Source organism: Metopolophium dirhodum, chromosome 5, assembly GCF_019925205.1.
Source record: "Metopolophium dirhodum isolate CAU chromosome 5, ASM1992520v1, whole genome shotgun sequence".
Taxonomy (NCBI): domain Eukaryota; kingdom Metazoa; phylum Arthropoda; class Insecta; order Hemiptera; family Aphididae; genus Metopolophium; species Metopolophium dirhodum.
The window spans coordinates 1,988,465-2,002,544 of NC_083564.1; the positions used below are offsets into that span (position 1 = coordinate 1,988,465).

At 32.0% G+C, this 14,080-nt stretch overlaps 1 protein-coding gene across 1 annotated transcript in view; it reads right to left on the reverse strand.

The window, feature by feature from the left end:
- LOC132944613 (glycine receptor subunit alpha-2-like) overlaps positions 1–3,429 on the reverse strand; it is a 226,522-nt gene extending 223,093 nt beyond the window's left edge. The window contains exon 1 of the mRNA XM_061014057.1: positions 3,292–3,429. Within this exon, the coding sequence (XP_060870040.1) occupies positions 3,292–3,359 (68 nt within the window). The 5' untranslated portion in view covers positions 3,360–3,429. The remainder of the gene's footprint in view (positions 1–3,291) is intronic.
- Between the last annotated feature and the right edge of the window lie 10,651 nt (positions 3,430–14,080).

Consider the following 14,080-nt stretch of genomic DNA (forward strand, 5'->3'; position numbering starts at 1 on the left):
AATTGATTTTACAATACGCTGTTGTGAAATAAAATGAAAATGTATCTAACTAGTAAAATATAAATTGTTAACGATTTTTCATTAAATATTTATAATTTAAAATTTAAAACTCAATGGAAATGTTCTCGTTTAACTGCAATCGTTTTGTATCTCCATAGTTCACTTGTTTGTTTAAAGGAAATCTTTACTTATTCGCAAACGTATTACAAACGTATTTTAAACATTCGATATTAATATTAATTGGTATCGCCATTACTAAAATAATGTTCAAAAGTAAACGAAAAACCTAAAAGTGTACTTAATACCTGAACTATTGTTATTCACTATGTGCTAAGTGTCAGAAATTGTGATATTCTTCATACAAGATTTGTAATGACCTAGGTACACGTTCACATACCATGTTTATGATGGTTACGTATGTATAATATGTTGTTGTCTCAAAATACTGATATCGTCATTCAATCTTTTTTTTATTTTTGTATAACAATAAACAATAATATAATATATCCAAATAATCCGTTGGCACTGCAGTTATTATTATCATCCCGTATTTACTCTCAACAACGAGAACACGAAACCGTCCCAAAGTGCCACACCGCAACGCAAAATATCGGCTGAAAATTGTGTTTCAAGATGGTCTTATTATATAACTCGTTGAAATTATAATAATATTAATATCATGTACCGAGTGTGTGCTGACACTGAAAATTCGCGATGTTCGTATCGTGATAATCATAAAATAATATAATAATATATGTACGCTGTGTTGAATTTGCGAAAATACGGTTTTTTTTTACCACGCGACCGCGTAAAACGGTAAAAGATAAACGATAAAATTAAACGAATAAAAGTGTTTTATCGCGCAAAAAATAACGCCGCCGTGGTCTTCGGCGGAAAAACCGTTAACCTAACCGAAGATAACCATATTCGTGTGCACAGTGCCAATAACGTAGAAATGTAAAATTTTATGTGCAAATACGACGAATCGTACCAGACATGCATTCGGATGCTGGACATCGATATAAAATGTAATAATATGTCAATTCCGCGTGCAACACATCGGACGCTGGAAACAGGCGAAAAATTAATATCACGCCGGTGGGATCTGCATAAGTGGTAATAACCAAAACGTTCGTTTGCAAATGTGTTGAATTGACCATTTATTGGACATCGATATAAAATATAATATGTCGATTCTACGTGCGAAACCATCAAGACGCTGGAAACAGGCGAAAAATTAATATCATACCGGTGATATCCGCCTAAGTGGTCACTAGTTTAAAGAATCGACTGTTTTTTTATCGGCGTCTTAAAAAGCTAAGAATATAAACCAAAACGTTCGTTTGTAAATGTGTTGAATTGACAATTTATTGGACATCGATATAAAATATAATATGTCAATTCTACGTGCGAAACCATCAAGACGCTGGAAACAGGCGAAAAATTAATATCATACCGGTGAGATCCGCCTAAGTGGTCACTAGTTTAAAGAATCGACTGTTTTTTTATCGGCGTCTTAAAAAGCTAAGAATATAAACCAAAACGTTCGTTTGTAAATCTGTTGAATTGACCATTTATTGGAATCACCGTAATGATCAAACACTTTTCACGTTTCTTATATGGCTAAAATATTATCAAAATCAAAATCAAAGCCCATTCATAACTATTACGTTATGAGTTAAAAAAAAAAAAAAACCCAAACCAAAACGTCCAACCTGCGTGATAGTTGCGCGGTGATGTCAGTGTAAGAATAAATAATAATAAAATATTTTGCTAATATGTCGGGAAAACGAAAAGATTTAAACAGAAATTGAGATAACAAAAGTTTTCAATATTATTCCATCACAGCTGGTAATACCTATATATAATACTTAATTTCACCATAAAATAAAAATATACATAACTAACTACTTGCACAATATAATACGTGTTTTAATTATAAGCAACTAGGGAAAATAAATTACGTGTCTTTTATAAGTATAATAATAATAATTTAAAAATACAAGTTTGTGGTATCACAATCAGTTATAACAGAATCTAAACGACACGCGCTGTCACATCAAGTGGGATCTCACAGCGTAAATAAAATTAATAATTTAATATTATCCGTGGTCATGAAAAGTTCCGGGTATGCAATTGTGTAAAGCCGGGCGCTCACAGATTCGTCGTCTGTCATTTCGTGTCTAAAAGTTGAGTTCAGCCCAACTTTATAAATTCCCCGGTAGATCGTGGTTAATGAGTGATACCGCGGTGATTATTACAATGGAAAATCGGAATAAATTATTACGATGAAAACCACATGGTTCGTCAGACGACGTGGCTGTGTACCCCGCGGCTTAAGTATACACTATACGGTATAAGATATAACAATAGTATGGTATCGATAAAGTATCGAAGGACACGACTTACACGAATTTTTAAATATTATAATATTATGTTATCGCGTCAATGATGGGATTTATGCAATAATGTAAATGCCTAGTCAGTATCATTAATGTCCAACATTAGTTGTAGACGATATTATCGTCTATGCCTGGGCTTAAACAGAAAATAAAGGAAATTTTATGGAAATCAAATATTTTGCTAAGACATATACAACTATGACTAGGAAATTACCTCAATGTGCACTACCACAAGAAGACAATGTTGATAATTTTGTTTAACAAATATTATAGCAAACAGTCGGCCGTTATCGTGATTTATATTGAATCCGATGAATATTTTTCTTAACAAAATTTTAATAATACTGTACGATCGTCGACATATTATACAGAGCATATGTTATTGTTGGTGCTGATAAGACACAAAGACTTACAACGAAGGCCCGTTTCTAATGATTCATCAAGCAAATGCAATAAACAATTTTATCATTTATGGCTGAAAAAAAGTCGGAATATTGTCGTCACTACCTAGGAAATATTGGTAAATGGTAAGTGCAACGTTGCCTGAAAATAATGGGCACTTTAACGTTATTTCCTAGTCAATATCGTATGTACACAGTCTAATTTGATCGGACACTTTGTCGTTATTGACTAGAAATAATTATTTTTTAATTAATAGTAAATTTCTTCATTTACGTCTTTGGCGTTAACAGGTAGGTACTTTTAAAAAAAAAAAAGCTATTTAAAAAACGTAGGGCTCGCAACTTGAAAAAAAAAATTGCTTTCGGTTTCGAGCCCCGGACCATCATCGACATCACATAATATTGGAGATTATCGTCAACGTTGTATTATTATAGTGTCGTTTCGGGACCGTTATAGTGAAAAACCTTTGCGACCACTGCACACTTACGAGGAGCCCGGACCGACGGCGAACAGGTACGCCGAGCAGGTGACGGCCAGGACCGCAAACGGAACCATCGCGGCACGCGCGAGCACGGGAAATTTTGGCCGCCGACAATCCCTCGCGCCCGCGACCGTCTGACGAAACGCTGGCGCACTGACTGAACCGCTACGCACTCGGTCACTCGGAGCGTGCGACCGGAGTGCCGCCCCGTGTGCGTTTTCGGTTAGGTTAGAGTAAAACACACGCGGTCATACGATTGGCGGGCGTGGGGGGAAGGGAGTGTACCCCTATGTACCCCGTTCATAGACCGTATATACACCTACGTGCCTATATATCGTGTATATATATATTATAGCAAAATCCCGAAAAGGCTTTTCACGCTTTTTTCGTGCGAAAATAAATAAATTATATTATACACTCGACTGCTGCTGTCACATATACATATTATATAGCCGGTACACGAGCTGGAGAAGTATCGCACACTGACATATTATATATAAATGTCATGTAGATCGATGGCGATAAATATATATAAATATATATATGTGGATCGGCCACGAGTGGTGAGTGTATAGTATATATGGTGTTGACCGTCGGTGGTGTGTATATGCGCTCATCGACGACGATGATGTAACTCCCCAATGGCGGTAAGCAGTCTGCGCAGTCTATTTGAATGTAAATATATATACATCACATACTAGTTACCTATCATATCATGGTTGGTTGGTTGGCTGGCTGGCTGTGCAGTTAATTAATAAACGTTTTAATATTATTGTTGGAAAAGCGAGTCGAACGAATCGAGCAACGCGGAAAATTATTCATACCTACACCTACACGCTGCAATAATTAAAACGAATGGTTAAACAAACGTCAAAATAATATTATTATATTATATTATAGACACCTCGTCGCATGTTTACTGTTTTCGATGAAAATACGTACAGCTGGTACCTACCCATCATATATATAGGTATGTGGCAGTGTTTTTGGAAAGAACGCGTTCATATTTTGCGAAAGACTCGTGAACATCAATCTCTCGAGTAGCATATTTACGGGTGGAATATTGATGATGGGCGGGAAGGGGTTACTCGACTGCCATTCGATGGTTTCATAAATGTTTGCATTCCAAGAAAAATATCTATTCATTTATGGGTATGTTTATAATGTGCTCAAAACCCTGCTACACGGCAGAGTGACTTTTTCCAAAAATAAATATTCTTCAATCTATTATTATAAATGTATAACTATTAGAACATTTAGAACTATTTATATTAACAATAAAATTATTATTTTTCAAAGAATTCATATTGCATATCATACACCTGAGGCAATTACCATCAGAGTATGCTATTTATTCATAAAATATTATTCTGGGTATTATTATAATGCATTCAAAAACTTGCTACACAGCAGAGTGACATTTTTAAAATTAATTTTCTCCGATCTATTATTACTATTTGTATATTCAATTATTATTCTTAAAATTATTCATATTTCATAATATACACTAACTGTGACAATAACTGACAGCGTAATATGATAGAAATCACATTAAGCAAGATAAGCCATTTTTTCTTTAATAATGCAGTTCTTCAAAATCTGATTATTGGAATTTTTAAGTAATATACTTAAATATCATATTTTCAAGTTCTTGAAATTGTTTGTACTACTTAAGGAGTGTTCTGTGGAGATACCAACTTCTATTTTCAAATGATAACCCTCCCTCTTTATACTGTGAATTACTTATAGTGATTTTTTCTGAAAATGTCGACGTCTCAAAATCCAGATCAAGATCCAATGTTATAGGTATTTTATATTTTTGTAGAACCATATTATTTAAGCCATATTTATAAACTATACTTAGAACAAACATTTTAATAATTTAGGAACTACCTACTCGTTTGAATTTTGAATTAGGTACATCAATATTTTGTAGCTAAGGATCGAAAATTTAAAACAAGGTTCCTCGTAAATAGGTAAATATATAAATTACTTTATTCACAATAATATTATCATCAAATATACAATCATAGGCTGACTGACCGTTTTCGCTCAGAATCGTTTTTCTTACACAATGATATTATAATATCATTGAATTCAAATTTAACACCATCCATTACAGTGACCCACTTGTAACCTACTGTACAGCAGAGCGAAATCCACTCATTTAAAAAATATTTCCACAAAATATTTTACACTAAAAGTGTGGGAGGGAGGGGAGATCTTATTGAAAAAAACAGATGTTTATATCACACTTATTAAACAGTACGAAAAATCATCGAAAAATTGAAAATACGATCTTTAAGTATATTTTCAAATTACAAAAATCAGAATTTCATTAAATTCCTCGTGAAATCAAAAAATTGGGTGTGGGGGATATGCTAGGAGTATCGCTGAATAAATTGCTTATATTTCTAGCACGACTATGTCTGAAAGTAAGTTCTATACTTTCCAATTAATTTTACAATAATTAGCGACTGAAGTGATTAGAAATAATAACGATTCTCTTGTGACCAGTGTTTTTTTATTAAAAATAGTCTCGTGCAAGATTTAACAATATTAAATACAAATATTATCGGATGCCCTTACCGTTCGGCCAATACTCCATACTTGGCGTGCGGTCCATTTACATATTCGCCACAGCTGGTCTGATGCTAGGAATTTCGGCGGTTCGATATAAATTTACGTCAGCTTTTGATCATATAATAATAATATGTGGATTTCGATGGAATGTCATATCGTTCGCGTATATCTCCGGTACGCTCGTTATTGCCAATATATAGGTATTATGGACAATATCAATATTATGTAATAAGCGTATAGGCTTGGCAATTTAAATTGACAATCGCCAACTCGTAGGCAATTACGGTGAAATATCTCGACTCGCCAAGTCGTATATACCTTACCTATCGTCAAATTGCTATTTTATTAACAAAGCTATATACTGTCAAAGGCTCGGTAGACGGCTTAATTTGAACACCGACCGTATTAATACAATACGTATAGGCGTTTTATTTATGCAGAGCTATAGTTGTCGTGTAGACCATCGAAATAACTTACGAGTGTATTCATTGAGTCGAAAATTCGCGTTATTAAAACCGCCAATGTTAAAATTATTATGTGTCTTACGCTATTCGCGACGCATCGTGAATATAACTTTTCCGATTTTGATTATGTTCGTGTAAAATGTAAGTAATAAAACGATATTAGGCATAGAAATGTACATAGTATATTATTATTATAATATGGTAATTCGTCTGGCGACAGTAAAACATCGTCATAGAAGTTTCTCGACAAACGACATATTTTTTTTTACATAATTTAAAATCATTTCAAAATAACGTCATATTTTTTACGTTTTAATATTGTTTTCGATTGTAAATGTTGAGTGGAGCTTATAAATTTTTTATTTCATACGCCAATGAAAAATATTTTTCTGACATTGCATTACATAAAAATTGAATTTTTAACGAGTAGCGTTTATTAATTTGCTATCATAACAAACTTCTAAATATCTAATGAATAATAATTAAAGCTTAGACGTGCGAGTGGAATAGTAGACCGATATTTTATGGGGTAGTTATCTCTGTGCCACACCACTCGGCTCAACTAAACTTAAAATACGTGTAACTAATTATAACTTTTGTTAGAAATTCGATTTTTATTACGTATCGAATTGCTCAGAAAAACATGATTTTTTTTAAAAAAATAGTCGTTTTGTAATGACTTAATTATTTTAAACAAGGAAAAAAAATATCTTTATATATAAAAATGAATTTATGTCTGTCTGTGTGTCCATATTACCATGGCAACCATTTATATATTATTTTGAGATTTCCGATGAAATGTTTTGTATATAAATGGTTGCCGTATAGAGTTGACAATTTTAATTGGGAAACGGAGTTCACGGGATCAGCTACTTTTATATATATATATAATATATATAGATAGATTATACCTCTGGGCAGAAGATAGGCTAATTTAAAAAGGGAGAGGACCAACCCCGGGAGGTGCTCAAACAGGGATTTTAAGATTTCCGATGGAAATGTTTGTTTACAAATGGTTGACATGGGTTTTGAAGCTATTATAATAATAACCATTGATTGCCGGGCAACGATCAGCTAGTATTATATATTTTCGAAAACTTCAACACTTTTCGAGATAGTTAGTGATTACTGTGAATAGAAATAAGAAAAAAGTATGGAAATAATCATCCTGTATAGTTATACCTAGGCGTATAATGTGCACATGCGATGTAATATTATTTTACTCGTTTTTCTCCATAGATGGTAAAATACACCATAACGTAAAAATGTCATGTGTCTATGGTCGCAATAAATTTGTTGTTCGAGTAGGTAACTTTTTAGGATTTTACCTATTGTTTGTTTTTTTTTTAATTAATCGCTAATATAACGTAATGGATATATTACTATAGTAAATTTGTGCCGAATGATTGTAAACAGAGTTCAGTTTATTAATATATGTTTACAAGTATATTTCCACTGCAAAAAAAAAACTTCACAATAGTGAGTATACACATATTATTATCTAGGTACTGTATAAACAATGAACTGTTAACATATTCAGTTATCTCCGAGTCCAATATACTTTATTACAGGATGAAAACTTCTAGACAAATAAATTTACATACACTACTTTTACAATTTTTTCATTACACAGGTAAACGCTTAATACGTACTATTAAAGTACCCACCCAAGCAAGCAATATACATATTTTATAACATTAATAAGAAGACGCGTTCTCCTCCAAAATTGTTTAAGACTTTCGAAATAACTTGCGTCTGTGTTGTGTGTAGGGTTTTTGCATTTTATTTTTCTCATATAGACCTATTAAATACGTTCTAAGTAACTTAATACTGTGTATATAAAATTGAACGGGTTGTTCAAGTATCGTGATAAAATGAATAGCACGCATACTAAGAATTCAAATGACCTGAAACAACACTACCCAGTTTTAATTCGCATTGTGTTTATCACAATAATAAATAACAATATAAGTTACGACCCGAGTCAAAAGTACAATCTAAAAACCATTTTCAAACACAATCAGTCGAGAATATTAATTCTAATAATAATTATGTAGCATAAATATAGACGGTAGTATAACAATTAAAAACTAATTTATTTCAGAAACATTAAATAAATTCTTCAAAAATTTATGTCGGAAATACGGGATTAGACTATAATATAGGATTAAACTGTAATATTGAACTTAACAAACTTTAATAATTTAATTATCTTATACCTACTTACAGATAAGTGCATAACATTTATAATATTTACATAATACACATTGTATTATGCTTATAATGTTTGCATGCGGATAGTTTTCAATAATTTAATTTGCTTAAAAAAAAACCACATAAAAACAGTTGAAAATCGATTAATTGACGATCACTGTAGGTATGTAGTTAACTTTGCAAATTCGAAACTCAAGTCTGGTCGTCCAGACTTAAAAAATATTCTTTTGACTATAGAGTTGGAATGAATAATGCACGTGGGACAAGACAAAGGTACTCTGGTTTTAGATATATTGTATAAATTCACGTACAAAAACATAACTATTCAGAACTTCCAATTAGTTTAATAATTAGTCACATAATGTTCACTATAAAATATAGTTAACCGCATATTATATAATACAATTTTGTATATAATATAGTATACTTTCCTATACAATACAATCAAAAGGTCCAAGATAGATAGACAGTATTATAATTTAATAATTTATATTATACTTTAAATACTGAAACATGATATTATTATGTATAATAATGTGATGTTTATTCACTTTAAAATTGTATTACAACTAACACTTTTGAATTAAACTTTAGATGCATTGTAAAACTTTAATTTCAGACTAACCTGATAAAATTGTATGTAGAGTACTAAAAATTAAAAAAATTAAGTAATCCAGTGTCATAAATGTCATGCAATGTATGAAGTAATTTGAATACATTAAATGCTTTTAAAAAAATACACACCTAGGTAGGTACCTATATAATATAACATAAAACAATAATCATTATAATAATCATAATAATAATAATAATAATAATAATTACTAACCAAACACATAAATCACGTACGCCCTTAGCAAAGGTACACACAGGGTATGTTTTCCACTTTAATAGCGGGTATATTTATTCGAATTCTAGTTTTTTGAATTTTGAAGTATAGTTAAAGACCATATTATCAAATTCCTGATATTTTTTATACTACTTATGGAAAGTCTTGTGGTGATACAAAATTCTAATTTTCAAATGAGAACCCTCCTTTTTTACTGTAAATTATTTAGTGGATGGTTTTCTTGAAAATGACGTTTATGTATTTAAATCAAAATTCTAATGAGTGATTTCTTAGTTATTAAAATGTTCGTTTTAAGGATAATCCTTAAAAATGGTTTATAGAAAATTATCAACTATATTATACGTAACATTAGATGAACCTAGTATTTACTATACTAGGACCGTTTTGACAAATTTTTAATTTTGATATTTTAATAGTAATTACTAAAATGTTTGTATCATCTAAGCAGCAATAAGCCCCCAATCTACTTAACCCATATCCTTAGTACACAAAGTTATTTATTTTTTTTTTTTATTGTGACAAATGCCTCGGCAACTATGGGCCAGGTTAGGTTTACATAGTTTACATAGTATTTATATTAATAATAGATAAGTTACATTAAATATGGTAAGTACATTATACTTATAATATATATTAAATTTCTTTATGAAGTTCTGTATCCCTTAGGAATTTGAGAACGTTGGTTTTATCGATGTTGAGGTTTTCAGTGAGATGGTGAGTGCCAGGATAACCCACCTGAGTTAGATTGAATTTTTGACGTTGTAATTCGTACTTTCTGCAGTCTAGTCGGTGAGGATGTGTTTAACTGTCATGGGATCGTTGCAAGTCGGGCACATGGGTGGGTCTTCTTTCTTCATTAGGAAGGCGTGGGTTAATTTAGTGTGGCCTATTCTGAGCCTATTGATAACTACTTTTTCTTTTCTGGTGAGTGTGTTGTTTGGCCAAGGGAGAATGTGGTTTTTAATTTCATTTAATTTGGTGTTAGAAGTTTTCCATTCGTTTTGCCAGATATTGAGAATTATTTTTTTAATAATTTGTTTTATGTCGGTTATTGAATAAACTTGGCATGGGGTTGCATTTTGTGACAGAGTAGCCTCTTTGGCAAGTGCATTAGCTCTTTCATTTCCTGAGATATTTGTATGACTTGGTATCCAGATTATTTTTATGGAAGTGTTTTCTTTTTGTAATTTATATATTTGGTTCTGTATTGTTCTTGCAGTCTCGTTTGGTCTATAGGAGTTTTGTATACTCATAAGGGTGCTAAGGGAATCACTAAAGATTATCGCTTTTTGAATGTTTTTATTCGATGGCTTGAATTATGGCTTGTGCTTTGGCGGTATATATGGAACAGTCATTTGGCAGTTTTAACATTATTTCAGTATCTTGACATGTCACTGCTGCACCGACACCTTTGTCCGATTTGGAACCATCGGCTTATATTTCCGTATAGTCTTTAAAATTTTCTCTTATCTGTAAAAAGTATTGTCTATATGCATGTGGTAATGTAAAATACACAAAGTTATATATTATCTCATAAACTACTTGTTCGAATTTTTATTTAAAATTTAAATATATCAAAATTCTCAAAAAAAATATCTGCTGAATCTGTTTCTATTTGAAAAACAGAAGTTTGCATTGTCGCAGGTTTATCCTTAAGAGGTACAAAAAATCTCAAATATTCAAAAATTTAGTCTTTGAGCACATTTAAAAATTCCTAAAATCATAATTTGAATACATGCATTATTTAGGCATAACAATGGGGCGAGCATAGTTCATATGCAATATATGCAATATATTAGGCACGTTTTTAATGGCGACAATAGAATTTCGATATTATGGAAACACGTATCGTCAACCATATATTATGTGAATCGACTACCTATATCAACCACGAACTGTTCTCAGCTTTAAATTTATGACCCAAAGCACTACACCACGACTATAATAGTTATCTAATCCGATAGTCGTGAGTGAAGATTAACGGGGAAACTGATTTTGTAACGTTGACAAGCCAATTCACTGAATTAGATACGATATAAGCTCTGTATTTACCGACGTGTACTGCGCGTTATTCTATAATTATACACAAACAGATTACCTGAATCACAATATTGTAATATTGCGTGCGGTGAGTTAGCGATATATTTATTTTTCATTTCACTCGAGCATGATATTACATTAAACAGCCAACAGGTATTTGGCAATATTGTTATGTTGATACTTGATTGGTACACGCCTTTGATTAATATTAACAATAATCCAGCAATATTATTAACGAACTATATCGTCGAGTAATATGACATATCCCAAGAAAAATCGATTTAGCGTTTTATACCTACATCAAAAAAAAGCGGGAAAAAATAACACTTCATGATTTGATCATAATATTAATACAATAATAATAATCTCCAAGGAGGACTTAATTATAACTTTTACGTAACTTGATTACATGTTATCAGTGTTCACGTTTTTGCTTAGATAATATAATTATTTATAATTCTTATATTATCTATGCGTTTTTGTTTCTCTTGAACATTTTTGAGATACGACATATTACTCGCCTATCGACGATAATATACGTTATTCAGTTTCATTAAATTTAACGTTCTGAATTTGAAATATTTCAATGAAGTTTTTAATATATATATCCTGATATAAATGATTAGTGTTTATTAGTTATTAGTAGGTACTTATTACACATAATAAATATTGATAATGAATGATTCTATCAACGTCAGATTCTCTTTGTTTCATACAGTTTTAAAACACTATCTAAGTATAATATTGTATTCTGTTGTACATCATCCGAGTTTGAGTGTCAAAACATCAGTCATCTCCGGTGTAAATCGGAGTATCGGATCTTGTTTAGATAGGGCGCATGCTATATTTCGGTTTAAGTGCACTACTATATATCTAAAAATCTAGGAATAAATTATTAATATTTTTCTTAATATTTCACATGGTATGAAAAAATTCAAAAGAACAGTACATTGATAGATAAAGAGCTTCGTAAAATACTGCCTCGTACACAAAACATGCTTCACCACCGCGCTGGTGTGATGGGCGTCCAAACATTTTTACCTGAAAATATTTTTAAGTGCACAACGGTCCATGCGATAGTATTAACAAAAAATCGAAAACGACGACAAAGTGTTATCGTAACGGATATTGAAAAAAACCAATTTCTTTTTATAGTGTTACTATAATAATAACTTAACTTTGACCAGTGCGCGAAAAAATTGACACCCGAACGGCGGTATCCGAATATTGGATACAAGTAAACAGCTTAACCTCTATATTGATCCGGTCGGTGTGTTGCGAACGATTTGTCGTAAACGTCGCACGAGTACTGTCTCACGCTAGTGACGTAGCCTTGGAGGAGGGGGGGGGCTGGGAGGACTACCCAGTCCTCCCCGAAATTTCAATGAAAATTTAAAAACGCTTCAGTGTTCTGTGATCGTATTACGCGCGTAGGTATATAAGTCGTATAATAAATTAATAACCATATAATATGTAAGTACCTCTTCTGTATGAAGGTTGCTGAACAAGTCTAAAATGTTATATTACACCCACGACATTAGCATACAAAACTTATGATATATAAGTTAAGCCACCTCCTAACCCCTATATGCGAAAAATTATGAACTCACCCTACAAATGCAACCTAAGAAAAATCACGCCACTGCACTGTGTTACGCACTCGTTCGTCCACAGACTACAGTTTTGGGAGGCATTGAATATTCTAGGAATATTATACCGGGGGTAATACAATTCCTAGGTTATTCGTACCCCCGTGCCGGTATTATTCTCCTCAGATGTGTGCACACCCCCGATACATAATTTGGCGATGTGGTGTGGGTATAAACATCCGAGGGAATTTGCGCCGAGGGTACTATAACCCTAGGAAAATCATACACCCCCGGGTGTGCGGATATCTGAAGGTATCGTATTCCTGTCACACCACCGCAAACGTGACATCCGTATTTTCTCGGCTAGGTATAATACAATATTATACAACCAAACTATCGTATTTGTTCGTGCGACGTTACGCTATTACCAGACTAATTCTGTTTACGGTCGAAAGTAATTAATCGACATAGCCGTGTTTTCAAGCGAGTATTTTTGGTATTACGTTATAGGTATGTGAGGTATATAGTAATATTGTAAGACAATAATTCAGGTAGTGGTTCGAAATAATTAATAAGAAATCGCGATTGTGACTGAAGAAACCGGATAACTGTCGTTCAGTCACTCGTAGAAAAACTGAAACCATTACGACGGCATTAAGTCAGTTCAATATATTATATTAAGTAGGTATATTTAATAAAATAGGACTATTATTATAGTCAGGACGACTCGACGATATTAATTTATAATATACAGAATGTAACCAAAAGACCTAACAGATGAAATAACTTTAAATAAATTTATTAAATAACTTTTGTTCTAATCGATAGTTTAAATTGTTTTTTTATATATCATTTATAGTCACTTTCGCTACCTAACTACACGTGTAGCATAAAAAAATTATTTTTATTTTTTAATACCGTAAATAAATTTTTTTAATTTCTTGAGAAAAATTCAAAATAGCCAATTTGTAGATCTGATTATAAGAACAATTTTGATGGTAAAAACATCTATCTGAGTCAAGAAGTTTATTTTTTGGAATTATTTAAAATATCAA